At 37.9% G+C, this 27,769-nt stretch overlaps 1 protein-coding gene across 1 annotated transcript in view; it reads left to right on the top strand.

Annotated features, from left to right (window-relative positions):
• The window catches only part of CHIC2 (cysteine rich hydrophobic domain 2), a 53,019-nt gene that overhangs the window by 10,804 nt on the left and 14,446 nt on the right, over positions 1 to 27,769 (top strand). Inside the window, exons 2-3 of the mRNA XM_049790185.1 lie at positions 17,718 to 17,772; positions 17,901 to 18,056. Of these exons, the coding sequence (XP_049646142.1) occupies positions 17,718 to 17,772; positions 17,901 to 18,056 (211 nt within the window). The remainder of the gene's footprint in view (positions 1 to 17,717; positions 17,773 to 17,900; positions 18,057 to 27,769) is intronic.

Raw genomic sequence — 27,769 nt, 5'->3', positions numbered from 1 at the left:
AGCATCTCATATGGTTCCCCAAGCCTGCGAGGAGCGATTTCTAAGGTAGAACCAGGAGTAACCACTGAACACTGCCGGGTATGACCCCCCCCCCCTTGAAAAAAAAGGGGTGTATAGTTAGGGCAGAGAAGGGACCACTATAACCATGATAGTTGGAAATGATCTGGACAAGATTTGGGGGTGCAGGAAAGAGGTAAAGTAATGTGCATTGGTAGCCCTCCATTAACAATATTGCAAACCACAGTGTCTAAAAGGGGGCAGAGAGGGGGACGATAAGGGAGATGGGGAGAGAAGAAAGATCTGTTAGAGAGAAGCAGGCAGAGGCAGGGTGGAGGGAACCTTGGACATTAATGGTGGGAAATGTGCTTTGGTGGTGAAGGGATGGGTGTTAGGAATGACTGAAACTCAGTCAGGAATGTCTTTGTAACTATCTTTTTAAATTGTGATTCAATTAAAAATATGTAGAGGAGGGAGGGAGAAAAATATATTAAAATATGCATGGGTTGTCTGAGAAATTTGATACCTCAGCATTATAGCTAAATTGTAGCAGTGAACCTAGAAATCAAATTGGGGCGCTCAGGAAGTTTTTGAAGTTGAGTGAAACTGGGAGTCCATTTAGGAAGTTGTTGAAGCAGTCTAGAGGGGGCTGGGGGATACTAGTGATCTTACAGTTTGGCTGTGACCATCAAATTCGTAACTTTTCTGTGAGCTATGTAAAAACTTAACAATGATCATTTGTGAGGTTTTTTTTTTTTTTATTTTGACTTTGTGAAGGTTATGGTCAAAGAACTGTGACTGCTTTATTGTTGTCTCTGAATTGACTTGATGACTGACCTGCACTTCCTGTTTTGTTGCCTTACTGGACTTATATATATCAAGAGAATAACATGCTAGAAGTGTTGACCTTTCCCATAACATCATAGATCTGAAGCGAGTACTATTCATTTATTGTAGAGGACCCTTAAGGAAATATGTGTGGTTTATGTTCTTTAATTTGGGGAGAAAATTGTACCTTATCACCATTAAAACTGGATTGATCACATGAGGGTTGGAATTTTTTCACATGGGCCTTAAAAATGATTTTTTCTAAACTTGTAAACATTTTACCATCTAGTAAACTGTGTGTTATAACCTACCTTTATTTTTCTGATAAATGAATGTGAATACAATGAGCTTCCTGAAAGAGCTGCTTGTTCATTCTCTTGGGTTGGTTTCAGTAGAGTCCTTAGTATTTTAGTATCCAGTTTTTCTCTACTCGTTCTAAATGATTCAGTTGTGATTGTTACTTGAAAATGGTATTTTTGTAGTCTATAATCTAACAAAGTTCACTATTATACTTACTAGATACATTATACATATACTGTAAATAAGTTTATTATTTCTTTTTTTTTTTTTTTTTTTTTTTGGTTTTGGGTCACACCCGGCAGCGCTTAGGGGTTACTCCTGGCTCTTTGCTCAGAAATCGCTCCTGGTAGGCTCAGGGGACAATATGGGATGTCGGGATTTGAACCACTGACCTTCTGCATGAAAGGCAAACGCTTTACCTTCATGCTATCTCTCCGGCCCCAGTTTATTATTTCTTAAATGAACATAATTTATTGTTACTCAATTTAATATGAAGGATATTTAAAAATATAAATTAGGTATAAAATGTTTTACTATATTTTATAGATTAAAGTAGTTGAATTGTATAGAGTCACTGAATCAGTTTTTTTTGTTTTTTTTTTTTTTTTGCCACACCTGTTTGATGCTCAGGGGTTGCTCCTGATTATGCGCTCAGAAATCACTCCTGGCTTGGGGGGACCATATGGGACACCGGGGGATCGAACCGCAGTCCGTCCTATGGTAGCGCTTGCAAGGCAGACACCTTACCTCTAGCGCCACCTCTCTAGCCCCTGAATCAGTATTTTTTTTATAATTTTCACTACTAATATTTCTGTTTAGCAGCACATGTAATAATACTAGTATCTGAAAATAGAATATTATTTGGGGGTGTCCAGCAGAACTGGGGCCTACTTTTCGTATGGTATTCAGGGGTCATTGGGGAGCATGCTTGTTCTTCCACATGCAAAACTTAAAAATCTTTAAACTATAACCCCAAACTTTTGTAAACAGAATCTTAACTTAAAATTAGTAAAAATCCTTAGAATATAGCTCATTGGTGGAGTAAATACTTAATTTAAGTACAAACAGAATCCCCTTCCCCATTAAAAGGCTATATGATTATAGAACTGTTTGTAATGATGAGGTTTTAAGATAAGTTGAATTTATTATTTTGGCCATACCTGGTAGTACTTAGGGCTTATTCTTGTCTCTGTTCTCAGGGATCATGCCTGGTGGGACTCGAGTCCACAAGGGGTGCCAGGGATTGAACCCAGGTCAGCTGTGTGCAAAGCAAGCACCTTACTGTTCGATCGTTTTGACTGTTAGATTGTATTGTCATAGAGCAGTATGAACCCAATAGGTTCAAGATTTGTCACCAGATTAACTCTTATTTATGGTTCCAACTCCCAAGGTAAGCATAGTATATTTCTAGTTCTTTTCTTCTTTGAGTCATATCTATATCCATTATATGTTATGGTGCCATATGGATTTAAAAGCAGGAGTTTCCTCTCCAGTTATGACTTCATCTCCACAAGGAGCTAAAAATATTAATCCATTGAACTCAAGAGTTCAGCGTTAGGAAGTAAGTGCTGTCTTTACTTGCCATCTGCATAATCCATGTGTTCAGTTTGAGTGTGAAATTTCTAGTTCATATATTCATATATTCATAGGCTTTGTCATATCTGTGGGAAAATCAGTTGAGTTTACATTCAAAATAACTGAAATAATTCATTAGATTCCCTTAAATTTAGTTTTGTTTTTGTTTTTGTTTTTGGGTCACATCCTGCAGCGCTTGGGTTACTCCTGGCTCTATGCTCAGAAGTCGCTCCTGGCAGGCACAGGGGACCATATGGGATGCCGGGATTCGAACCACCGTCTTTCTGCATGAAAGGCTAACGCCTTACCTCCATGCTATCTCTCCGGCCCCCAGATTTTATTTAATTTAATTTAATTTAATTTAATTTAATTTCATTTCATTTCATTTCATTTCATGTCTCTTTCTTTCTTTTCCTTCCTTCCTTCCTTCCTTCCTTCCTTCCTTCCTTCCTTCCTTCCTTCCTTCCTTCCTTCCTTCCTTCCTTCCTTCCTTCCTTCCTTCCTTCCTTCCTTTCTCTTCTTTTTCTCCTCCCTCCCTCCCTTCTTTCCCTCCCTCCCTTCTTTCCCTCCCTCCCTTCTTTCCCTCCCTCCCTTCTTTCCCTCCCTCCCTTCTTTCCCTCCCTCCCTTCTTTCCCTCCCTCCCTTCTTTCCCTCCCTCCCTTCTTTCCCTCCCTCCCTTCTTTCCCTCCCTCCCTCCCTCCCTCCCTCCCTCCCTCCCTCCCTCCCTCCCTCTTTTCCTTCCTTCCTTCCTTCCTTCCTTCCTTCCTTCCTTCCTTCCTTCCTTCCTTCCTTCCTTCCTTCCTTTCTTCCTTCCTTTCTTTTTTGGTTTTTGGGCCACACTCGGTAATGCTCAGGGGGTTGGTTACTCCTGGCTATGTGCTCTGAAGTCACTTCTGGCTTGGGGGACCATATGGGACTCCTGAGGATAGAACCATGGGTCTGTCCTAGGCTAGCGCACACAAGGTAGACAGACACCTTACCGCTTGCACCACCACTCCGGCCCTGATGTCAGGTTGTTATTCTATTTACTGTACTAAAAAGTAGTGTAAGTCCTTGACCTCTTTTTCACTACATCAATCAGTTCTGCTTTAAAACCATTACTTTTTTTTTTTTTTTTTGCTATTTTTGGTGTTCATTATTTTTTTTTTTTTTTTTTTGGTTTTTGGGCCACACCCTGTGACGCTCAGGGGTTACTCCTGGCTATGCGCTCAGAAGTTGCTCCTGGCTTCTTGGGGGACCATATGGGGCACCGGGGGATCGAACCGCGGTCCGTCCTAGGCTAGCGCAGGCAAGGCAGGCACCTTACCTCCAGCGCCACCGCCCGGCCCCAACATTATTATCTCTATTCTCTACACTTACTAGTTTTCTTATTCTCTTCTGTCCTCTTCACTTCTTTTGGTACACCTGCCACTGTATGCTTTTAAAAATATAGATCATATGGGGCCTGAGAGATCGCATGGAGGTAAGGCGTTTGCCTTGCATCCAGAAGGTCGGTGGATCGAATTCCGGCATCCCATATGGTCCCCCGAGCCTGCCAGGAGCGATTTCTGAGCCTAGAGCCAGTAGTAACCCCTGAGCGCTGCTCAGAACCCCAAAAATATATATATAGATCATAATCTCTAGGGCTTCAGAATAAATAAAACCTATGTTGTTTCTTTCTGTATTGAGCATCCCGAGTGCTCCATCTTAAAATCCTCTCAAGAGTTTTAAAGTCTCTTAATGGTCTTCAACATACTTCTGATAAGTTTCTTCACTTCTCTGATTCTTCCTTTATTTTTTCCAGTTGGCTAGCCTCATTTTGTTCCCTGAATTATTCCTGTCTTAGCATCTTGCAGTAGTTGGTTCCATGTTCTATATTCTTCTCTGGATAGTCAAACTACATTGCTTCTTCACCACCTTCAAAACTTTAGAGAACTTTAGTTCTCTTTATAATGTATTCTACCTTTCTTTCTATTTAAATTTAAAATTCTTCCCTCAATGTCACCTTTGTATTTTTTTTTTTTCGTTTTTGTTTTTGGGCCACACCGGCAGTACTCAGGGGTTACTCCTAGCTATCTGCTCAGAAATAGCTCCTGACAGGCACAGGGGACCATATGGGACATCGGGATTCGAACCAACCACCTTAGGTCCTGGATCAGCTGCTTGCAAGGCAAACGCTGCTGTGCTATCTCTCCGGCCCCACCTTTGTATTTTTTCAGGGTTGCTTCTATCAGAACATGAGTCAAATTTTTAACAAAGAGTATAAACTTATGACTTTTTCTTGCCAAGAAAAATACTCAACCCTGGGGCCAGAGAAGTGGCACTAGAGGTAAGGTATCTGCCTTGCAAGCGCTAGCCAAGGAAGGACCGTGGTTTGATCCCCCAGCGTCCCATATGGTCTCCCCAAGCCAGGGGCAATTTCTGAGAGCTTAGCCAGGAGTAACCCCTGAACATCAAATGGGTGTGGCCCGAAAAAAAAAAAAAAACTTTATAAGAAATTCCATTATTTGAGGCTGGAGAGATAGCATGGAGGTAAGGTTTTTGCCTTGCATGCAGAAGGACGGTGGTTTGAATCCTGGCATCCTATATGGTCCCCTGAGCCTGCCAGGAGCGATTTCTGAGTGTAGAGTCAGGAGTAACCTCTGAGTACTGCCGGATGTGACCCAAAAACCAAAAAAAAAGAAAAAAAGAAAAAAAAAAAAAGAAATTTTATTATTTGGGGATTAGGAATTTTTACTCTAAAATGTACTTTAAAAATTACTAGTCAATTTTTAATCTAGTCATGTCAATCATGCATATTTCTTTCATCTGAGAAAAATAAAAACCAAACCCTCTTAATCCCAGTATTATTACAAACCTTAATATTACTCCCCCCAAGTTTTAATCCTTTTTGTGTTTATATATAAAAGATTAATTTAAAATTTGTTAGTAGTATTGCTAGTGAAGCAGAAAATACAATCTTTAACAAGACCATTTAATATTTGGCACATTTGTCTCATTTTCACCCTAGGAATTTATAATTAGACATTTAAATATTATAGCTTTTGTAAAAAACTGTGGCAATAAAAATAAAATATTACCATAATTTAACCTGTAGGATTAGACACTATTAATATTTTAATGTCTTAACTTTAAAAGTTTCTATGTGTATATATTTTTATTAAGAAATTGAGAAAGGCCCGGAGAGATAGCACAGCGGTGTTTGCCTTGCAAGCAGCTGATCCAGGACCAAAGGTGGTTGGTTTGAATCCCGGTGTACCATATGGTCCCCCGTGCCTGCCAGGAGCTATTTCTGAGCAGACAGCCAGGAGTAACCCCTGAGCACTGCTGGGTATGGCCCAAAAACCAAAAAAAAAAAAAAAAAAAAAAAGAAATTGAGAAATAGGGGCCGGAGAGATAGCATGGAGGTAAGGCATTTGCCTTTCATGCAGGAGGTTATCGGTTTGAATCCCGGCGTCCCATATGGTCCCCCGTGCCTGCCAGGAGCAATTTCTGAGCATGGAGCCAAGAATAACCCCTGAGCACTGCCGGGTGTGACCCAAAATCTACACAAAAAAAAAAAAAAAAAAAAAAGAAATTGAGAAATAGGGGCCAGAGCGGTGGCTCAGCAAAGAAATAAATTTAAAGAGTTTTGTATTTTACATTTTCACCAATATTATTATAGTTCTTAAGAACTTTTTAGTACTATGAAGTATTAGATTATCCGATCAAAAAGAAACAAATACCCAGGGACCTTAAGCAGTGAAAGTTAATCATAAGATTGTATGGAAGGTAAGGAGAACTGAAAGCTCTGCTTTAAGGAGAATGAATTTTATTGCTTTGGAGAGAATGCAGTTTTGGTAACCTATTTGTTTTTTTCCCACCCCTACCCCTGTCAATAGTATTATTCTTTGCTTTCTGGACTAGTCCTCTGTCACAGTTATCACTTTTAAGTTTTGCTTTCCCTGTGCTGCGAACTGGCAGATCTGTTTTTCTCTTTGTTCCGTAATTTTATGTTTACTCTTGGCCTCAGGTTATTCTTGGCTTCTACTTATCCATGGATTTACTATGTATCTTGCTTGCAACTAAACTTTTTGTTACCAACAATTGTTGCTTATTCAGATACCTCAAAAAAGAGAATGAGATTGAGTTTTAGTTAATGCTGTCTAAATTAGGTACGACTGTGGGACCCTGCTATCCATATGTGGGTAGCTCAGAGATTAGCTGTTCTTAAAAGTAGATGTCCATTTGTGGTTAACTTGGCAAAGTGTAAGGAGTTTCTTTCTTTTTTTTTCCCCACTCCCTCTTAAGGAGTTTCTTGTCAGGCATTTGGTATAATTGGGTACTAGAATGTACTTGCTTTTGAGTTGTGTACTAACTTTTCAAATTGATAGAATTTTATGCAAGTAGTATTGTTTTGTTGTCTTAAAACTTGCACTGTTAAAAATAACACTGCAACTCAGATACAAGGAAAATAAACACAGATTAAACAAAAGTTGCTCTTGCTATTCTGTATTTAAAAGGTACAATTTACTGTAATTCAAATAATATTTTTTTTTTTTTTTTTTTTTTGGTTTTTGGGTCACACCCGGCAGTGCTCAGGGGTTACTCCTGGCTCTATGCTCAGAAATCGCTCCTGGCAGGCACGGGGGACCATATGGGACGCCGGGATTTGAACCACGGACCTTCTGCATGAAAGGCAAACACCTTACCTCCATGCTATCTCTCCGGCCCCTGTAATTCAAATAATATTTTAATTCAAAATAACAGTATTAGTGGATTTTCAGAGATTAATAGGAGATTGAAAACATGAAAAATTAAAAATGCAGTAAAACCTGGGAATTATATGAACGTGAACTAAATAAAGGAAAGGTTAAGTAACATCAGGAAATAGTGAACCCCAAACTTCCTGTATAAATATGGTAAAATATTTAATATTAAGCTAAAGAATCAAAAAATTGTATATGTATATACATATATATACATATATAAATTATATGTATCATAAAACATATAAGCTAGTAGCTATACTGGAAAAAATGTGTCCTATTTTAAGTACCGTATTTGCCGGCGTATAAGACAACTGGGCGTATAAGATGACCCCCCTAATTTTGCAGTTAAAACATAGATTTAGGCCTATATTTGCTATATCAGACAAAACGTTCCTGTGCTGCAACTGTATGTACCACAGTGAGCCAATCACAACAAGCAAAGGTTTAGAGGTTATACTGTAATAGACTTCCTCTCTGACTCTGGCCAATCTGAGCAGGCTTTTGACAGTGTAGATTCGGGTCCAGAATATTGTCTAATTTGCATGCAGAAAAAGCCTGCTTGGATTGGCTGAGTTAGAGAGGAGCAGCCTTGCAGTGATTGGTGCAGGATTGAGTTGGTAAATTCGTTTTGTGGCAATATTCAGACAATTTTCGTTTAGCGGCATATTGAAACATTTTTCAGGATATACTCGACGCATAAGACGACCCCCGATTTTCGGCTGTCATTTTTTTGTTTCAAAAGTCGTCATACACCGGAAAATACGGTAACAAAAGGTATAAGTGCCCTTAGTATATACTCAAAATAATATTATAAAAATTTGATTATTGATTGACATCATCCTTGTATTTACAACCCTTTTCTATAAGAAGAAATCCTGGGCCAAATGTTATGAATATTTTTTAATACTTTGCACACTATTGAATTCTGCTTTGGTAAAATGTTACTTTGTAAATTTTTTTAGTGTGATTATACATTTTTTTTTACTCTTAACTGGAATAGTATAATGCTTTCCGTGTGTGTGTGTGTGTGTGTGTGTGTGTGTGTGTGTGTGTGTGTGTGTATTTATTTATTATTTTTTGGTTTTTGGGTCACAACTGGCAGCGCTCGGGTTACTGGCTCCAACGCTCAGAAATTGCTCCTGGTAGGCTCGGGGGACCATATGGGACACCGGGATTCGAACCAGTGATCTTCTGCATGAAAGACAAACGCCTTACCTCCATGCTATCTCTCTGGCCCCACCATGTTTATGTAATTTTAATTAAAAAATTTGTTGTGGAGATGGGGAACAACTCCCAAATATTGCTTTGTAGGATTGGAGGCCCCTCCCAGTGAATCTTGATTAACTAGGCCATTAGTTCTAGGTAAAGACCTGAGGATCCATACTGCTAGGATTCTGTAGGTCTAGGGATTAGTCAGGCCACTCTTGCAGTGCTTAGGTGCTTTCAAGACTATCCAATCTAGTTTGGTGATGAAGAATAAACAAGAGCCAGCTATATGGAAGACAAGTGCTTTAACTTATCCTGTCCCATTTTTCTGGCCTTCAAACTTCATTTTCTTGTGTGTCTGAGTATGGGGTGGTGGTGGTTTGGACCATACCCAGTAGTATTTAGGACTTATTGACTCTGCACTGAAGGATCACTCCTAGTGGGCTTGGGGGGAACCATACGAGATGCCAGTGATTGAACTCAAGTCAACAATATGCAAAGTAGGACACTATTGCTTCATCTTCTAAACTTCATTGAAAAAATTTTTTTTTATGTTTGGGCCACATCTGGCGGTGCTCGGGGGTTACTCCTGGCTATCTGCTCAGAAATAGCTCCTGGCAGGCACAGGGGACCATATGGGACGCCGGGATTCGAACCAACCACCTTAGGTCCTGGGTCGGCTGCTTGCAAGGCAAACGCAGCTGTGCTATCTCTCCGTCCCCTTAAAATATTTTTTAAATGGTCCAATTCCTCTACCAAGCTTCAAAAGAAAGTAATGGCTGCTGATACTTCCCAGATAGTTGGATCCTGACTGATACCTCTGTGGCATATTAGGGGGAATGAAGGGGCATGTGAGGGAGTAGGAGTGGCAGTAGATTACCTTTTTTGCATGAACTACAATAGTGAATGCCACTCCTAAGACAAAAATGTCCTAATTTCTCTAATTTTTCTCATTAAACTTCTAAGCCATCAAATACTGGCCCCTCTATATTTTTTGCTTGTTTGTTTTGGGGGGGGCCACACCCAGTGATGCTCGGGAGTTACTCTTGGTTATGCGCTCAGAAATTTCTCCTGACTTGGAGGACCATTGGGACATGGAGGATCAAACCAGGATCTGTACTGGGTCAAGCCATGTGCAAAGGCAAACACTACCACTGCGCTATCGCTCCTCCCCCCTCTATATTTTATAGTAGTATCAGTTCATTAGTACCACAGGAAATTTTATAGGAAGTAACATAGTAATCTAGAAAGCTTAATGAGCCTAAAAAGTAATATAGACGGCTCAGCTAGCATCAACCACGGCCCAATAAATCCTTAAGACACTGACAGTAGTAACACCATGAGAGATAATAACAGTCATTTCAAATTGACCTGTATTGATGTTTTGATAATTCCATTGCCTTTTTGTTCTAGTAAGCAATAGGTGGTAAATTTATTTGTGCCCTGCATGAGGAAGTCTATTGCGATGAGTGGGAGATTGGGAGCATTGGTGGCGAAAGGTCATATTAGTGGTGGGACTGGGTTTGAATACCTGAAACAACTTGTAGTATGAACAACTTGGTAAATCGTGGTACTATAATACAAATTAGGAAAAAACATTTTCTAATATACTGTTACATTGAAAAACTGTACTTTATTTAACATACTTAAAATGTTATTTTGTTTTACTCTGTGAATAAAGTTTTGAAGAATTTGTTTATGCACCCGGCACTTGTGAGTGTGCTATACAGATATTAATTTTAGAGCAGGGAGAAGTGTTTGGCCTTCACATGTCGAAGCTGAGGACTTAATCTTGTCTTTGTGCTCAAGGTTCATTCCTGGCAGTGCCTAGGGGACCTACCATATGCAGTACGGAGATTTAAACAAGGGTCCTCTGCATGCTAGGCAAGCTCTTTAAACTCTGTTTTAGCTCCTTGGACCTATGTATATATTTTTCTTCACATTCAGATTTATATATTATTACATTTCTAAAGAGGCAAATTATGATAATGACTGAGGTATAAATATTTTAATGACATTGATTTCCATAGTGGTTATAATTTAAAGTTCTTATTTTTTATCTTAGGGCCTTCTTTCCATCAAAAATATATTTTAGCTTTAATAGTCTGTTGATAACTGAATTAATATGCTTCCTAACTTGCACCATTTTTTTTTTTTTTTTTTTTTGGTTTTTGGGCCACACCCAGCGTTGCTCAGGGGTTACTCCTGGCCGTCTGCTCAGAAATAGCTCCTGGCAGGCACGGGGGACCATATGGGACACCGGGATTCGAACCAACCACCTTTGGTCCTGGATCGGCTGCTTGCAAGGCAAACGCCACTGTGCTATCTCTCCGGGCCCAACTTGCACCATTTTTAAAACGTGTTACTTTTAGGATTTTGGATTAATAGAATATTAATATATTAACTTTGAAGTGAGTTCAGCTTCCTGGTGTTGCTCTTTTTGTGAGCATGTTGGATTCTCAGTTTATATGATGAAATTTATTGTCCAGGGCCAATTGTAAATTGTACTTTGACTTAATAAAATGAATTTGGGGATTGAACCCAAGTTGGCCACGTGTGAGGCAAGTGGTCTACCTGTTTGTTGTGCTATTGTTCCAGCCCCTAAAATGAATTTTTAAACCATATTTCAGTAACTTTAAACATACTAGAACATAATGAAATATAGGTAGTTTATTTTCTCAATATCCCTACATGTAGCCTGAGTCCTTCACCCCCATTGTTGGTCTACAGTACCAGTGGAAGTGGGTTCTATACCACTCCCAATAGGAATAATTTATAATGCTGTCAAGTTAAGCAGAAACATATTTTGTTTTCATTGCTAATAACCCCATCTTTTGCTAACCTTAAAAAGAGAAACCAGGGGCTGGAGAGATAGCATGGAGGTAGGGCATTTGCCTTACATCCAGAAGGATGATGGTTTGAGTCCTAGCATCCCATATGGTCTCCCGAGCCTGCCAAGAGCGATTTCTGAGCGTGGAGCCAGAAGTAACCCCAGAGTGCTGCCAGGTGTGACCCAAAAACCAAAAACAAACAAATAAACAAAAAACAAAAGCAGCAACAAATAAAAGCAGAAACCATAATACCCCAAACCAGAAATAACATTAAAAAATTAGGTCACATCAAAACCATTAAAGGTGTTAATAGATTATTTTTTAACTTGTTTGATTGATTGGTTTTTGGGCTACACCCAGTGGCATTCAGGGGTTACTCCTGGCTCTGCACTCAGAAATTGCCCCTTGCATGTTGGGGGTCCATATGGGATGCCGGCTCCCCAAGGTTGATTGGCCACATGCAAGGCAAATGCCCTTCTGCTGTGTTATCTCTCTGGCCCCTGTTAATAGATTCCTTATGATAGTTTTGAGGCTCCCAAGCAGTGTTCAGGAGGGCCACAGGTACCACCAGTGCTTCTCTAGCCCACTGGCCTAGGCTCAGAGCAAGGGCACGAAGATGTTTGCTGCTAAGCCAACAGGGCTGTGTGATACCTGAGCCACCCCAGCAGTGCTGGGGCCTTCCAGGAGTATACCTGAGGGAGGTGAGGATGGCCTCCAGATTACTGGAACTTCCTGGAGGACCATTTATTGATGAAAATTGAACCAGGGTCTGTTATGTGCCTTACCTGATCAACTATCTCATGACCACTTAACAAGTGACATTTTAAAGCTATATTAACAAACGTTGCACTGGTGAAGGGGGATGTTCTTATTATGACTGAAACCCAACCACCAACATGCAATCATGGTGCTTAAATATATTAAAATATATTAATATAGTAAAATATATTAAAAACAAATGAACATTAAGTGTGACTTTTCTTTCTTTTTTGGGGGGGGTCACACCTGGCAGCGCACAGGGTTGCTCCTGGCTCCACACTCAGAAATCACTCCTGGCAGGCTCAGGGGACCATATGGGTTTCTGGGATTCGAACCACCATCCTTCTGCTTGCAAGGCAAATGCCTTACTTCCATGCTATCTCTCCGGCCCTGTGACTTTTCTTTCTACTTCAATTTTTTTATCCATATTTAATAGTCTTATGTATGTATGCGCCACCACTCCGGCCCCTCGGGCTAGTTCTGGTCTGTACTCAGAAATTACGCCTGACAGGCTCTGGAGACCATACAGGATGCCCAGGATCACTTGGATCTGCAAGGCAAATGCCCTACCCGCTGTGCTATGGCTCCAGTCCTTAGTTTTCTTACATCTTTATCTGACATGATTGTTTTCATTTTCCTAAATTAAAAAAAAAAGGTAGAAATAAAACATGGCAAGAGAGACATTTGCTGTAGCCTATGCTAAACAAGACAGGCCCCACTTTGATGTTTGAATTCTTTGCAAAAAGCAAGCATGCTATATGAAGGAGAACTTGGTAAAAAGAGCTTTCTTTTTTTAAACTACTCTGAAAATGCTCTCACTCGTAGAGAAATGTGGATTTAAACCCATACTTTAATAGTTTGAATAATAGGAAATGAGGTAAAAGTAGTAAATGTATATAGGTTTTTTTGAACATTTGAATGAGCAAAGAAAAGAGATGGATGCCATCATAACTTGATGGAGAAGAAAATATAGATTTAGATTTTTATGCTGGAAAGACTTAATATAAAATTGTAGACTGTAAAGAAAAGAGAAGGAGAAACACTGGATTGTAGTGGCGATCTCAGGAGGTACAACCAAGGAGCACATAAGGTTTGAGTAATTTTGAGTAACTTGCTTCTATGGAGAACATGAGCTCTGATGACATCAGTAAGTCTAAAACTGAAAGGAAGAGAAGACAAAACAGTTTGTATTCAGTGGTCTTTTTTCTTTGACTGGAGTTAAGCACTGTGTTTATTTTAAAAAGAGCAGGTTGTCTTCAGAGCAGATTGTATTAGTGATCCTTTTTTTCTGACAAGTTCAGCACTATAGTATCTACTTTTAAAAGTCTGTGAAAGTATGGTTGAACTTAGAGAAGGTAACTACAGTGGAACATAGAGAAGTGAGCTGATTAGGAATAGAGTACAGTAATGCAGATATAACTGGGTAAGAAATAAATTAGCTATAATAGTTAAATGATTATTCTTTTGAGGATTCAGACAGTGGGCATTCTGATTGAATTAAAATGAGCAAGAGTTGCAAGGTTTTTTTTTTTTTTGAGTATGTCTAAAATGCTTGTATAGTTTTGTCAGATACAGGAGGAGGAGTCATAGACAATTGCTACAGAGTAGAAAAGCAACAAGTGGTAAGTAGTAGGATATAACCAGTGCCAAAAATCAAGTTGGTAAAGGTGAGAAAAATGAAATGTTTGGGATTTTGGTAAGTTTTTATAATTCACAATTTTAGAGCTACTGGTTTCAAGTGGTGGCAATATCTGGACAATTTGAGTTGCTGAATAAAATAGTCTCCTTTAAACAGATGAGACAGGTACTATTTACATTTTGATGCTGAATTTTTACCTAATTGGGATGAAAACAAGATTCATGTTAGAGAGAAAAACTGATATGTCTTTCCCTTTCTAGTATAAAAGTGTGTGGACAAGTGTTAATATAGCTAGCATGAAACTGCTGGCCTTAGAGAGGTTCTTTATAGTGTGGATCATTTGGCTAGTGTCTGAGAACTTGGATTCTGGGAGGGGGTCCCAGTATTCCAGAATTGAAAACAGCGGTTCACTGCACGTAATACAGAATTGGTAAAATGGCTCACTGCCTTGAAACAATGTGGTTTATACTGAACACTTGCTTCTCCTAGGAACTCAGAATTTCAGATGTGATAGTAGAGAGTACTTAAATGACAATCGAGTAAAAGCCTGGGGGCCCTGAGTCTCTAGGAGCTTTCATAAAGCTCAGCAACACTATACACATGTTAAAACTAGTTGCTTTAGGAATTCACATCCTCTTTGTTGCTACTGAGAAAGTATTCTTTGCAGTCTTACTCCTGGTTTCTTCTGGACTTTCTCCTTATTTGCCTCTTGCCTTTGTGATTTTGCTTTGTATCATTTTATTGTAATGAATCTGGCTATACATTTAACTGTATGCTTTTTGCTCTTAGTTCTACATCATCAAACCTGAGGGGGACATGGGCATTTCAGTCTAGAGGGAAGAGCTTGGAATGCTGAAAATAACCATTGAGACTAGGACAGTGCTACATAATCAGAAAGAATAAACATAAAAAAAGAAAGAACAATCATGTGTAGAATGTTTGTAGTGAGTTAGTAGAATAGTGATATTTCTTAGCTTGGAAATTGATTTATCAGTTATTTTGTTTCAATGTATTAAATTTCAGTGTATTAAATTAGACAGTATTTGGGGTCTAAAGATTATTTTTTTGGTCTAAAGATTCTTAAATACCATACCAACTCAGAAAAATTATTGCTTATCATGTCCGGCTTATAAACGTAATTAGTTAGATATGTCAAAGACTATAGACAAGAGAATGTAGTTATGCATTATGAGAACATAGATGTTAAGTATCAGAACACAGAAGATGGGTCTGGAAGATGCTGGGACCCCAGCATATGAACTATAAATGAGGATTACTAAGGAAAGAATATTCTTTCTACAGGGTTGTTTGAAATGAAGAAAAGGTTTATTTTTTATTGTTTTACTTTTTCTTTTAAAGAAGATACTCCGCAGATCAACAGATTAGATTCCAAAGTCAAAGATTAAAAGGAATTTGCAAAGGGTGTGACCCAAAAACCGAACAAACACACAAAAAACATCTGGGTATTAATGAACAAATTTGCTCTTTAGAAAGCTTAGAGTGAAAGGAAGTGTTTAATTGTAATAATCATACTTTAGATGGGAAATACTGATTGACACAGAAACTTTTCAGAGCAAAGGAGGATAACCTAAGAGTTAAGAATTTATAACTGGGGCCGGCGAGGTGGCGCTAGAGGTAAGGTGTCTGCCTTGCAAGCGCTAGCCAAGGAAAGGACCACGGTTCGATCCCCCGGTGTCCCATATGGTCCCCCCAAGCCAGGGGCAATTTCTGAGCGTGTAGCCAGGAGTAACCCCTGAGCATCTAACGGGTGTGGCCCGAAAAACCAAAAAAAAAAGAATTTATAACTTAGGGGCCGGAGAGATAGCATAGAGGTAAGGCATTTGCCTTTCATGCAGAAGGATGGTAGTTCGAATCCCCGCATCCCATATGGTCCCATGTGCCTGCCAGGGGCGATTTCTGAGCATAGAGCCAGGAGTAACCCCTGAGCACTGCCGGGTGTGACCCAAAAACCCAAACCAAAAAAAAAAAAGAATTTATAACTTAGAATGTTTGATTCTGAATAAACATTTGTTGAATGGTACTTTCTTTAAAGAATGACATTAATATTAGCATTATTTTAAACAGTAATATTTGCTAGTTTATGTTTAGTATGAATAGAGGTTGGCTTGGAAATAGGGAAATACCATGTTTTTGGTGAATACCTATTGTTTATGAAGATTATAAAACCAGTGTTAGTGTTGCTATGAAGAATGTGTAAAAGCAAGATGATGAAAGATTGGACTCAGATGCCTTCATTCACCTCTTCTCACAATATCTAGATAGTGGTGCAGACTACAACCTGATCCTCAGAACTGTTTTTAATGTACATATTTTTAAATTACTATTTTGGGGGCCAGGCAGTGCTAGAGGTTGAACACAAGGCCTCAGTATGCATATGAATTTTGTGTTCCACCACTTTTGGCCATCCCCTCCCCAACTTGCAAAGTTCTTTATTTTGCTTGTTTGTATGGGGCAGGGAGGGCTCACCCAGTGGTGCTCAGGTCTTACTCTTGGCTTTGCAGTCAGGGATCACTCCTGGCAAGCTCAGGGACCAGATGAGGTGCCAGGATTGAACTCAGGTCAGTTACATGGAAGGCAAGCAAGCGGCCCTCCCTGCTGTACTATTACTCCAATCCCTTGCAAAGTATTTTAAAGTAAGTTTGCTAGAAATGTGGTCTTTCAGCTCCTCTTCGATAAGAAAATCATACAATCCATTAAATGTGGGCCTTTATCCTAGTTTGTTAGGAATCAGTTGAATCAGATTCATGGTGCTACACACACTCTTGTCTCAGTTGATTTCTCTCTTAAGCACACCGAAGATTGACTTGGAAGCCTATGAATTGCCAGCAAATTTCAAACAGTATCAGGAGATCACTTATTAGTACCAACTATCAAAAGTACAATATTGTGTTTATAAAAGTTGCTAAGAAAGTGTCTCTTAAGGATTCTCATTATGAGAAAAAAATAATGATGTAATCAAGACTTACTGTGATAATTTATATTAAATATATATACACATATCAAGCACATTATGTTTTATACCTACTAGCAGGGATCTGGGGACCATATTCCCCGAGATCAAACCTGTGATGACCATGAGAAAGGCAAATGTGCTCCTACCTGTTGTACTATCTTTCCAGCCCCTCTATGAATAGTTTATCCTTTCCTAATAGCTATGCAAATTGGTACACAATGAATCTTCATGGCCTTTGCATGCTCTTAAAAGCTTAAATGTAGTAAAAGGCACTAACTCAATTCCATTTCTTTGAGTATTCTATAGCACTTATTACAGCTTTGTTAGTCATTTAAAGTTTAAATAGCTAAGCCAGCCATCACACTGTAGGTATCTAACATTCTCAGGCTGTAATTGCTAGGTGCAGATTTCAGAAACTGTTATGTTCATTCTTAGTTGTATTGCTTTATTCGGTATTTGTTTTTGAGCTACATGCAATAGTGGTAATTCAGTACTAACAAATATTTTTGACCTAAAGAGTGGTCAGTAGTAGAGTGGTCAGTAGTAGAGATTTTTAGTTTTGTAGTTATTTAGAAGAATAATAATTTGGACAAAAGAGGGCATGTGTATTATTTTCTGTACATTAATATTTAGTTCACAAAGATAACCTCTAAGACTTTATTGTTCATTCCATTACAAGCTGTTAGTATACAGAAGTTTTGATATGGCTGTTAAAATTGCTTATTTCTTAAATTACTGGTCATAATTGCTGGTCTCAGTATTGTGTTGCTCTGTACATGAATTTACTGTGTATATTTTTTGACCTTTGATTAAGAGGTTTTATTATTTATCACAAAATGACATGTAATTAACATTTTTTTTTCCTTTTTGAAAAATAGATTTGGATTGAGCAACAAATTTGAATCAGAATTTCCTTCTTCACTAACTGGAAAAGTAAGTGTTATTTAGGTACTATTTATATCCTTTAAGTTTAGTCTTTTCAACACAGTTTTTAAAAATATCCTGCTAATGAAGCATATTTATTGACATTAACATTGCAGTGCTTTTAATTGTTTCTTTAGGTAGCTCCTGAGGAATTTAAAGCCAGCATCAATAGAGTCAACAGTTGTCTTAAGAAGAACCTCCCTGTTAATGTGCGATGGTTACTTTGTGGCTGCCTTTGTTGCTGTTGCACGTTGGGTTGCAGTATGTGGCCAGTTATTTGCCTCAGTAAAAGAGTGAGTTGTATTTTATATTTATTATTAACTTAATTGTATTATTTTATAGGGGCACCACTAGCAGTATTTGGGGCTCTTGGGGACATTCTTAAAGATGCTAATGGTGGGCTCAAGCCCAGAAGTTTGGAGGGTGGTTTGGAGCTCACTGGGACTAGACAAGGACCTTAAAAATGTGAGGAATTTGTTTGAGATATACTCTTACCCTTTAATATATTTTAACTTAAATTTAGAAATCAGCAAGCAAATCATGGACTTATCTACGATGTTTACTGTATTGTTAGTTTTTTTTTTAAATGATTCACAGTATCTTGAGTACTATACAAAAATCAGATCTGGGCTGGAGAGATAGTACAATAGTTACGTGAAGCTTTGCACCATTGGGTAGGGGCCCCTACTCCCCATCAAAATAAAATCATTAAGGAGATACGAAGTATTTATATGTATGTTATTTAGTTATAGTATGTTAGCATGCTTCATGTTAAATAGCATTCTAAAAATTTTATTTGCTTGTTTAATGGCATAAGAAATGAATAGAATATAGCATTTTTAGTAGAATGGTGGAGGTATAGTTTAGGGCAGTGGTCCTCAAACTATGGCCCACGGGCCACGTATTGTATTTGTATCTGTTTTGTTTCTTCATCGCAAAATAAGATATATGCAGTGTGCATAAGAATTTGTTCATAAGTTTTGTTTTTACTATAGTCAGACCCTCCAATGGTCTGAGGGACAGTGAACTGGCCCCCTGTTTAAAAAGTTTGAGGATCCCTGGTTTAGGGGATCAAAAGTAAAGGGATTAGTTCTTAAAGCTTTGTGACCTTTTGGCAGTATTTACTAGCTTATTTGTATAAAGGGGAATTGTTGTAAGAATGAAATGAAATAATCGATAGAGCTCTTAACTAAATGGCTCCAAATGTGTGTTTAATATATACAACTAATATTATTACTGACATATAAAATAGAAAGAGAAGAAATGATTGTAAGCTCATTTCTGGAATATTATGGGAAATTTTAGTTCATTTTTATTTTTGTGTTAGGTAGTTTACAAGTTTTGGTGATCTATAATAAAAATAGAAAAAATTTTATGTAAAAGACTTTGCTTATAATATTTTCCAAGATATTAATTGAATTATGATTAATTAGCATAAATTGAAAGTTACATTTTTTTGGTTTGTTTTGTTTTGGGGTCACACCGGCAGCACTCAGGGGTTACTCCTGACTCTGCGCTCTGAAATCGCCGTGGCAGGCATGGGGGATCGACCATATGGGATGCCGGGATTTGAACCACCGTCCTTCTGCATGCAAGGCAAAATGCCTTACTTTCGTGCTATCTCTCAGACCCCAAAAGTTACATTTTTATTGAAATTTTTATTTGAATGTTTTTGTTCATTGACTGTGTTTGTGGCTTGTTCCTGGTTATTCACGCAGGCATAACTGTTGGCTATGCTTAGGGGACCATATGAGGTACTGGGGATCAAACCTGGTTCAGCTATGTTTAAGGCGAGCCCCATACTTGTGATACTGTCTTTTCAGCCCCTTTATTGAAGTTTTAAAATGAATTATTGTTAGGTTGAAATAAAATGGCTTTGTCATGTTTTGTGATATTTCATTATTTTAATCATATAGTAAAAAACAAAAAGCAAATTTTATGTGTTGATATCTTTTTGAAATAGGTATGTATATTCCTAATGATTATTTTTTATTATAGTGTATTTTATTTTATTATTGGTGAGAAAGAAAAATTTCTCCTTTAGAATTTCTTTTATAATATTGAGGTAGTGATAGTATTTATTTTTTTCCAAGAATACTCCTGCTTGAGGTAGCAGCCTGCAGAGTACTTGCCTTGCATGGACCAACCTGGGTTTGATCTCTGGCATTCTATATGGTCCTCTGAGCACCACCAGGAGTAAGCGCTGAGCACCACTGAGTGTGGCCCAAAAAAACAAAAGTAAAGAGAAAAGTTCTTTATTCTAATAGTTCTTACAACATCATCTTTAGACTAAGGAATTTCTTGATCTCTGGTTTTTTTTTTTTTGGGGGGGGGGTCATACCCAGCAGTGCTCAGGGGTTCTTCCTGGCTCTACACTCAGAAATTGCTCCTGGTGGGCTCAGGTGACCTTATGGGACGCTGGGATTCGAACCACTGACCTTCTGCATGGGAAGCAAATGGCTTACCTCCATGCTATCTCTCCAGCCCCAGAATTTCTTGATCTGAAGAAAAACATTTGTGTTGTTGTTGTTGTTGTGGGACTACACGTATCGGTCCTCAGGACTTACTTGTTTTGGGGCTACACATGCTCAGGGCTTACTTCTGGTGGAGCCTTGGGAAGACCATATCAAGTGATTGGGATTGAATCGTGTCTCACTGTTTGCAAAGCAAGTGCTTTGCCTACTGCACTATCTCTGTGGCCCTCTTCTTTTAAAAAACAAGACCAAAAACTATTTCTGGATCCATAGTTGAATTCATAGTCTATAGTTCCCTATTACAACTATTAGGGTATTTCTACTATTTCAATGACTACTATATATACTTACTACTATACTTGCTATATTGGTAATTTTCTATCATGTAAAATCCTAGAAATCATTTTATTAGATCTTTATCATCTTTTTTTATTTTTTTTAATTGAGGTTTTGGATATCCTTTATTGCACTAAATATATACAGTATTTAGAAAATGAAAGTAACACAATTTTTCATGTTTTATTAAAAATTTTAAAAATGCTTTTAATTAAATTCTTTCTTGAAGCCAAGTAGATTATTTTTTAATAACTTGATTTAAAGACCATGCATTACATAATTACTCATAATACATTTGTTCTAAGACAAATCCCACCACCAATGTAACCTATTTCCAAGCCCTAGGCAATGATATGTTTTACATTTCTTGTTTATAGGTAAATGGTAATGAAATTACTATTTTTTTAAAAGTAGAGCAGTAGGAAAATTTGTGAAAATTAATGTACCTAACAGGGAGGTTATTATTGTCAGGAGGTTTGCTAAATTGTTTGTTGCTAGTTGATTTTGGGGGGGTGGTTTTGGGCCACACCCGGAGATGCCCAGGGGTGGCTATCTGCTCAGAATAGCTCCTGGCAGGCACGGGGGACCATATGGGACCCCGGGATTCGAACCAACCACCTTAGGTCCTGGGTCAGCTGCTTGCAAGGCAAACGCCACTGTGCTATCTCTCCAGCCCTGCTAGTTGATTTTCTGTTACTAGTTTTGTTTCGAACATTAGGTGGCTTTGAATCCATGTTGATATCTAAATTGGTGTGTTCCTAATGTGATGACAGTCCTGAAAAAATTTTATGGCAGCACATTCCAAACTTTGAGACTGATATTGCAGCTTTTTTAGGGTTTGGTTGTGGCTGCCAAGGCTTCTGGAAGTATGAGAATGTTGGGGAAGGGTGCCTGTATTTACTCAAAAAAAGTCCTGGAGATGTCAGTTCAACTACTGGCATACCTAGAGTTTTGGTCAGTTTTCTATCTCTACAGAGATCAGCGGTTCGGTGGTGAAGCTGGGCCATTGACAAAGTGGTGTTAGTGGGTGTTGGGTGAAACTGGCATGACATCTACAGGGTGAGAACTTGACATGCCTCTCCTGAGATTGCCAATTTCATCTATATGACCAGTATACTCATGTTTTTTCACAGCTTGGTAAACATCTCTTTCAATATTAGAATGAAGTTTATGGATATGGCTGAATACATGGCAATTGCCAGTAGATTAATTTTTTTAACTATTTTTTTAGTGTTTGGGCCACACCCAGTGGTACGCAGGGATTACTTCTGGCTATACGCTCAGAAGTGGCTCCTGGCTTTGGGGACCATATGGAATGCCAGGGGATCGAACCGTGGTCCAGCTAGCATAGGCAAGGCAGACACCTTACCGCTTGTGCAACCGTTCTGGCCCTGCCCCCTATATTTTAATGGTTTTTAGATTGGGGTGTTCATATTTATGAGTACTTTGTATATCCTAGATATCAACCTTTTGTCTGATATGTGTAACTTTCTTTTATTAATATTTGCATCATATCTTTTGCTATTATTTTATTTACATAAGTTACATGTACCTTTTCTCTCAAGTATTTTGAATTTATTTATTTATTTTTTTTTGGATCACACCTGGCATTGCTCAAGGATTTCTCCTGGCTCTGTACTTAGTATTCACCCCTGACAGTATTCAGAGGACCAGTGGGATGCTAGGCATGCAGGGCAAGTGCCCTATCTTCTGTACTATTGCTCTGGCCCTAAAGTTTACTTTTTATAGGTTGGTTTAGTTTTGATTTTGATTTAAAAAAGTCTGCCATTTCTTTTAATTAAAAACAATCTGCCAGGCCAGAGTGATAGCCTACAGCGGTAGGGCATTTGCCTTGCATGCAGCCTACCATGGATGGACCCTGGTTCAATTCCCAGCATCTCATTTGGTTCCATGAGCCAGCCAGGAGCGATTTCTAAGCACAGACCCTGGAAACCCCTGAGCACTACCTGGTGTGACCCAAAAACCAAAAAAAAAAAAAAAAAAAAGAAAAAGAAAAGGAAAGAAAACCAACCCAAAAATCGATCTGCCATATACCATATTTTCTGGCGTATAAGACGACTTTTGAAACAAAAAAAAAGTCAACCGAAAATCAGGGGTCGTCTTATACACGGAGTATATTCTGAAAAATGTTTCAATATGCCGCTAAACGAAAATTGTGTGAATATTGCCACAAAACGAATTTTCCAACTCAATCCTGCACCAATCACTGCAAGGCTGCTCAGACCGCCTCTCTAACTCAGCCAATCCAAGCAGGCTTTTTATGCATGCAAATTAGACAATGTTCTGGACCCGAATCTACACTGTCAAAAGCCTGCTCAGATTGGCCAGAGTCAGAGAGGAAGTCTATTACAGTATAACCTTTGAACCTTTGCTTGTTGTGATTGGCTCACTGTGGTACATACAGTTGCAGCACAAGAACGTTCTGATACAGTGAATATAGGCCTAAACCTGTTTTAACTGCAAAATTAGGGAGTCGTCTTATATGCCCAGTTGTCTTATACACCGGAAAATATGGTAAATTAAGAGTTCTAAATAACTTTCAATACTATCAATACTACTAATAAGTATATTGCAAATTCCTTTCACACATACATTTTAGATTTTATTTTGATTGCTCCTGATTCATTTTCTCTTGAATTTCTTTACGTCTTTCCAGACACAAAGGCACAAAAACCTTTACTCTGGATCACTTCCAATCTGATTAAAAATCCCTGCTATACCTTGACCTAAATAACTTAATTATGGGCAACAAAGATTAAAGTTCAAAGAAAAATACCCAGAAGTAAATCTAAGTATACCACAAGAGATATAATATAAATAACTTCCATTAAAGTTTATAAATAGCAATTATATTTTCTATTTTATCACTGTCCCTGGAGAAGAAAAAATGTTATTTACTCTAGAAGGCAAAATACTATTAAGGATTCTTGTTTTGAATACAAAATGATCATACTTCTAAAATCTTATAATTTTACTATTTAAGGATTTCAAAATAAAGTGTACATTAACTTAACAAAAATTTATTGAACACAACAGATAATGAGGCACTATGAGAGACACAGAATAAAGTGGACAGAAAGAGACCAGAGAGATATGGCAGGTAGAGTACTTACATGTAGCCAACCCACATCTGATACCCTGATATCCCATCATTAAGGTCCCTCAACCACTGTCAGGAGTGATTCCAGAGGGTAGAACCAGGAGTAACCCCAGAACATAGTGGGTGTAGCTAAAAAACAAAACAAAAAAGGCTAGAAAAACAGGATACCAGAAATAACCATAACAGCAACTGGCATTAACTAAGCGCCTGCTAATAAAGCAAAATACTCTATGTAACCTATATCTTTTTCTCTCATTCTTTTAAAAATACTATAAAAAATAAGTCCCATTTTTAAAGATGTAAAGTCTGTGGTTGAGAGAATATATTAATGAGTCAAAGTAAGCACCACTTTCCAAATTAGTTCTTTCGAGTATAAAGTACAGTTCCCAAAAAATCAGGGATGTGATTCAGTAGTATGGGACTTGGCTTGCATAGCATGAATATTTTCAATACCCAGCACTGGAAAACAAACACAGGGATCCCAGTCCCAAACCACTTTCATATAGGATAAGCACAAAAATGAGTAAAAAGGTGCTGAAAGTATTATTTGACAACAAATCTACTTTTCAAAAACCATAGAATTTTGAATAACATATATGAAATGATAAAAAAATATTAAGGGAACAACTCAAAATAAGCAGGGTTGTTTTTGGTTTATTTGTTTCACTGTTTTGGGGGGCATACCTGACTGTGTTCAGGGGTTACTCCTGGCTCTGCTCTCAGGAATTACTCCTGGTAGGCTGGGGATGGGGGGACTATATGGGATGCCGAGGATCAAACTGTTGGCTTTGGATTTGGTATTTAAGTTCGATCATTTTTTATTACTACTTAGTGATCATATAACTGTTTGGTCTTGGTACTCTCCATTTCCCCCCCTCAATTTGTGAGGCGGAACAAGATGGTTCAAGTTATGTGGTTCTGTTTGAAGAAAAGAAAAAAAAATAAAATGGGGCAAAAATCAAATAAGCAAAAAATGGACAGAGTCCTTCTAGAGGCTATAAATATTAATTTGAGAGAAGAAAGGGAAAAAAGGAAGAGAAACATAACAATACAAAAAGAAAAATCAAACAAAAAATCCAAAAAGCACCACAGCAATAAAGACAACCACCACACAATAACCATAGTCCTGAAATAAAAACAAAACAAAGCACAAAAAAATGGGGGGGGAAAAACCCAACAACAATAACAAATCAAAAAAATTTATTTTGTGCTGCCTTTTTTTTTTTCTGCATAGGCACAGTAAATATTGGGGAGATTAGAAAGGGAATTCCCTTTGCTTAAGAGATACAGGGTTTCTCTACCCTTGAAGTATACTGACATGGGTATAACTACACGCTCTGTATACGCTCTGTATACCCGAGGTCCTTTTGTGATGTCTGGAAACTTTCCACTTTAGTCGTGGATGATAAAATCAGGCCTCTGTAACAAGAGATCTTGGTATTTGCACAGGTCATAGAATGGAGCCTAAGATGGAGTCTTTCTTTATGGTTCTAGAAGTTCTGTTCCATCACTATTGTTTTAATCAGGCTTCTGTTGTTGGTGGTTTTGGGTTTTGCACTGATCCTAGGATGAAGGCTAGGATAGAGTCTTTCATAATGTTTCCAGAAGACCTGCTCAGTTGCAGTTGTCTCAGTCAGACCTCTGGAATTAGAGATCTTGGTTGTTGTACAGATCCTAGACCAAAACCTAGAGTAGGGTCTTTCTTATTGTTTTGTTTTGTTGAGTCATCTTTTTCTGCCTCATAAATTGAGGAGAAAAAAAAGTGAATGATACCAGTCGCTTGAAATTTGAGTGGAAATAAAAAATGATCAGACCTAAACACCGAAACCAAAGTCAACGACAACAGGATCAAGGCCCCCCCAATCTACAACAAGCTATTCACAAAGGGGACCTGGTACACTAGCAGTTCAGATGGCAAAGAGGGAAGGTATGGGATGCATCCTGGAAACAGGGGTGGAGGGAGGACAACACTGGTGCTGAGAATGGCCCTGATTCACTGTCACTATATACCTTAAATATAATGTAAAAGACTTGTAATTAACATTGGTCATAATAAAAAATTATAAAAAAGAGGCTGTAAACATAAAAATCAGAGTTTTTACCTATGTAGATACTGTTTTTTCTAAATTATGCTAATATAATCAAGGATGAATTAAGTACATTGTATGATTGTAACTCAATTATAAACAACTTTATCTATAGAAAAAGCTGTATTATGTAAACCTTATAACCACACATTTTTAAATAAAATTTTTTTAAAAAATTATAATCAGAAATAAGACTTTGAAAAACAAACATCATAAAATCCATTTAATAAGGTTGAAATATATTATTCATTTGCAAAGCTCAATTCTTATAAGGAATTTACTAAAAGACTGGTGTTTTCTGATTCGTCTCCAAGTATTTAGCCATATTAGATTATATCTCTTTGCTTTTTGTCTTTGCTATATGTCTACAAGAAGAAACTCCGAACAATATCTAAAAGACATTTGAACGGTATTGTCCTCAACCTCAAACTCAGAAATATTAAGTAATGAATATGTAGGCACAGAAAAATAGTACATCTTGGAACACAAAGAGATGGCAATTAAAGCCACAATTCCCTAAAACAGTAAAGCTTTTTTTTCTCCTAAAAATAACAACTTTACTCAGAAAACACTTTAAACATGTTCATTTAAAACAAATATATATTTTTTGAATTCACCTTTTTTTATTGAATATGTTTTTTATTTAAGTAACATGATCATATTTGGGTTACAGTCATAACCAGAACACCCCCCTTCACCAATGCAACATTACCCCCTCCCCCCTTCCCATCCCCTACCTGTATTCGAGACAGGCATTCTACTACAGTAATTTGTTTTTAAGTTCAGTAAGTTGTATTTTTTTTTCCTTAAAGGATAAGAGTAAAAAAAAATATAGTAAAGGTGTGATAGTGGCAATCGCCAATGTTTGCATAGGTTCAGAAAAATGGAGAAAATGGAAAAAAAGTCCTTGACTTGATTACAAAAAGGCCTCACCCCAGAAGTTTATTGGCATAAGACAGACTCTGGGTTCCAGGCATACCAGTCTATCCAACTCCAGTCAATCTCAATGTCCCGGTGAAACTTTTTCACACTTTAGCTATTGTTGGTATCAGACTTTTATATTTAGAGACTCTGGATTCTGTGCATTTCTTTCGTCGATGTCAGGCTGATGTGGAGCATCCTCTAGTTTCAGCATATCATTAAATGCAGAGCGATCTGGCCTGCATGCAGACTGTTGCTGAGTTGCCTGGGTATTGGGAGTACTCTTTGGAGTAAGTCAATGCCAAAGCAGTGGTAGGTCTTCTCTGGTAGAGGCTTGGATTCTGGGAGTGTTAAAGACAATTGTGGTTGTTTCCATAGTTCAGGTGTGTGTGGGTGGTGCCCATTCTTTTGAGGCCTGAGCCAAATCATTATGCCAATGTTCAGGGTAAAAGGCCTAATTACATTACCAAATTTGTGTTCCCATCTCTATTAGATAAAAACTTGTTTGCATATGTATTATCTTCCCATTTTAATGTGCCTATGCAAAAGAGAAGCAATGCCACAAGATATTGCTGGTGCATCTGGGGGCCAACGAATAAAGTCTTAACATTTCCCATAACTTGGTATAAACGTGAAATCTATACAGAGTTACTCTTCTACCAGTATTGCTTATAAAACAGATCTCACAGAGGGAAAATCAAACAATCAAATAACTAATCTAGTGGGCAAAATTGTCACTATACGAGGATATTTGAAAAGAGTTATAGATGTAAGGGAATACATCTAAGATATACATAAGAGATGCATGTGACCCTATTATGTTTTAAAAAGAAAAAAAAAAGAAAGAAAACAAGGGTATTTGAAGACAACAGGTGATAGTTGAGTTTGAGACATGTAAAACAAATATTTTTAGCCTAGAATAGCTCAGATTGTGTGAGGTACTGGATTCAATCGCCAACACCTAAAAAATATATAGCAAATCTAACAAATACAATAAAATGAAAAATGAAAATGAGTCATGAATGTAATACAAACTTTCAAATAAATTTTGTTACAGTGACCACTTC

Source organism: Suncus etruscus, chromosome 16, assembly GCF_024139225.1.
Source record: "Suncus etruscus isolate mSunEtr1 chromosome 16, mSunEtr1.pri.cur, whole genome shotgun sequence".
NCBI lineage: Eukaryota > Metazoa > Chordata > Mammalia > Eulipotyphla > Soricidae > Suncus > Suncus etruscus.
The sequence above is the reverse complement of the archived record's forward strand: the minus strand, read 5'-3'. Positions and strand labels throughout refer to the sequence as shown.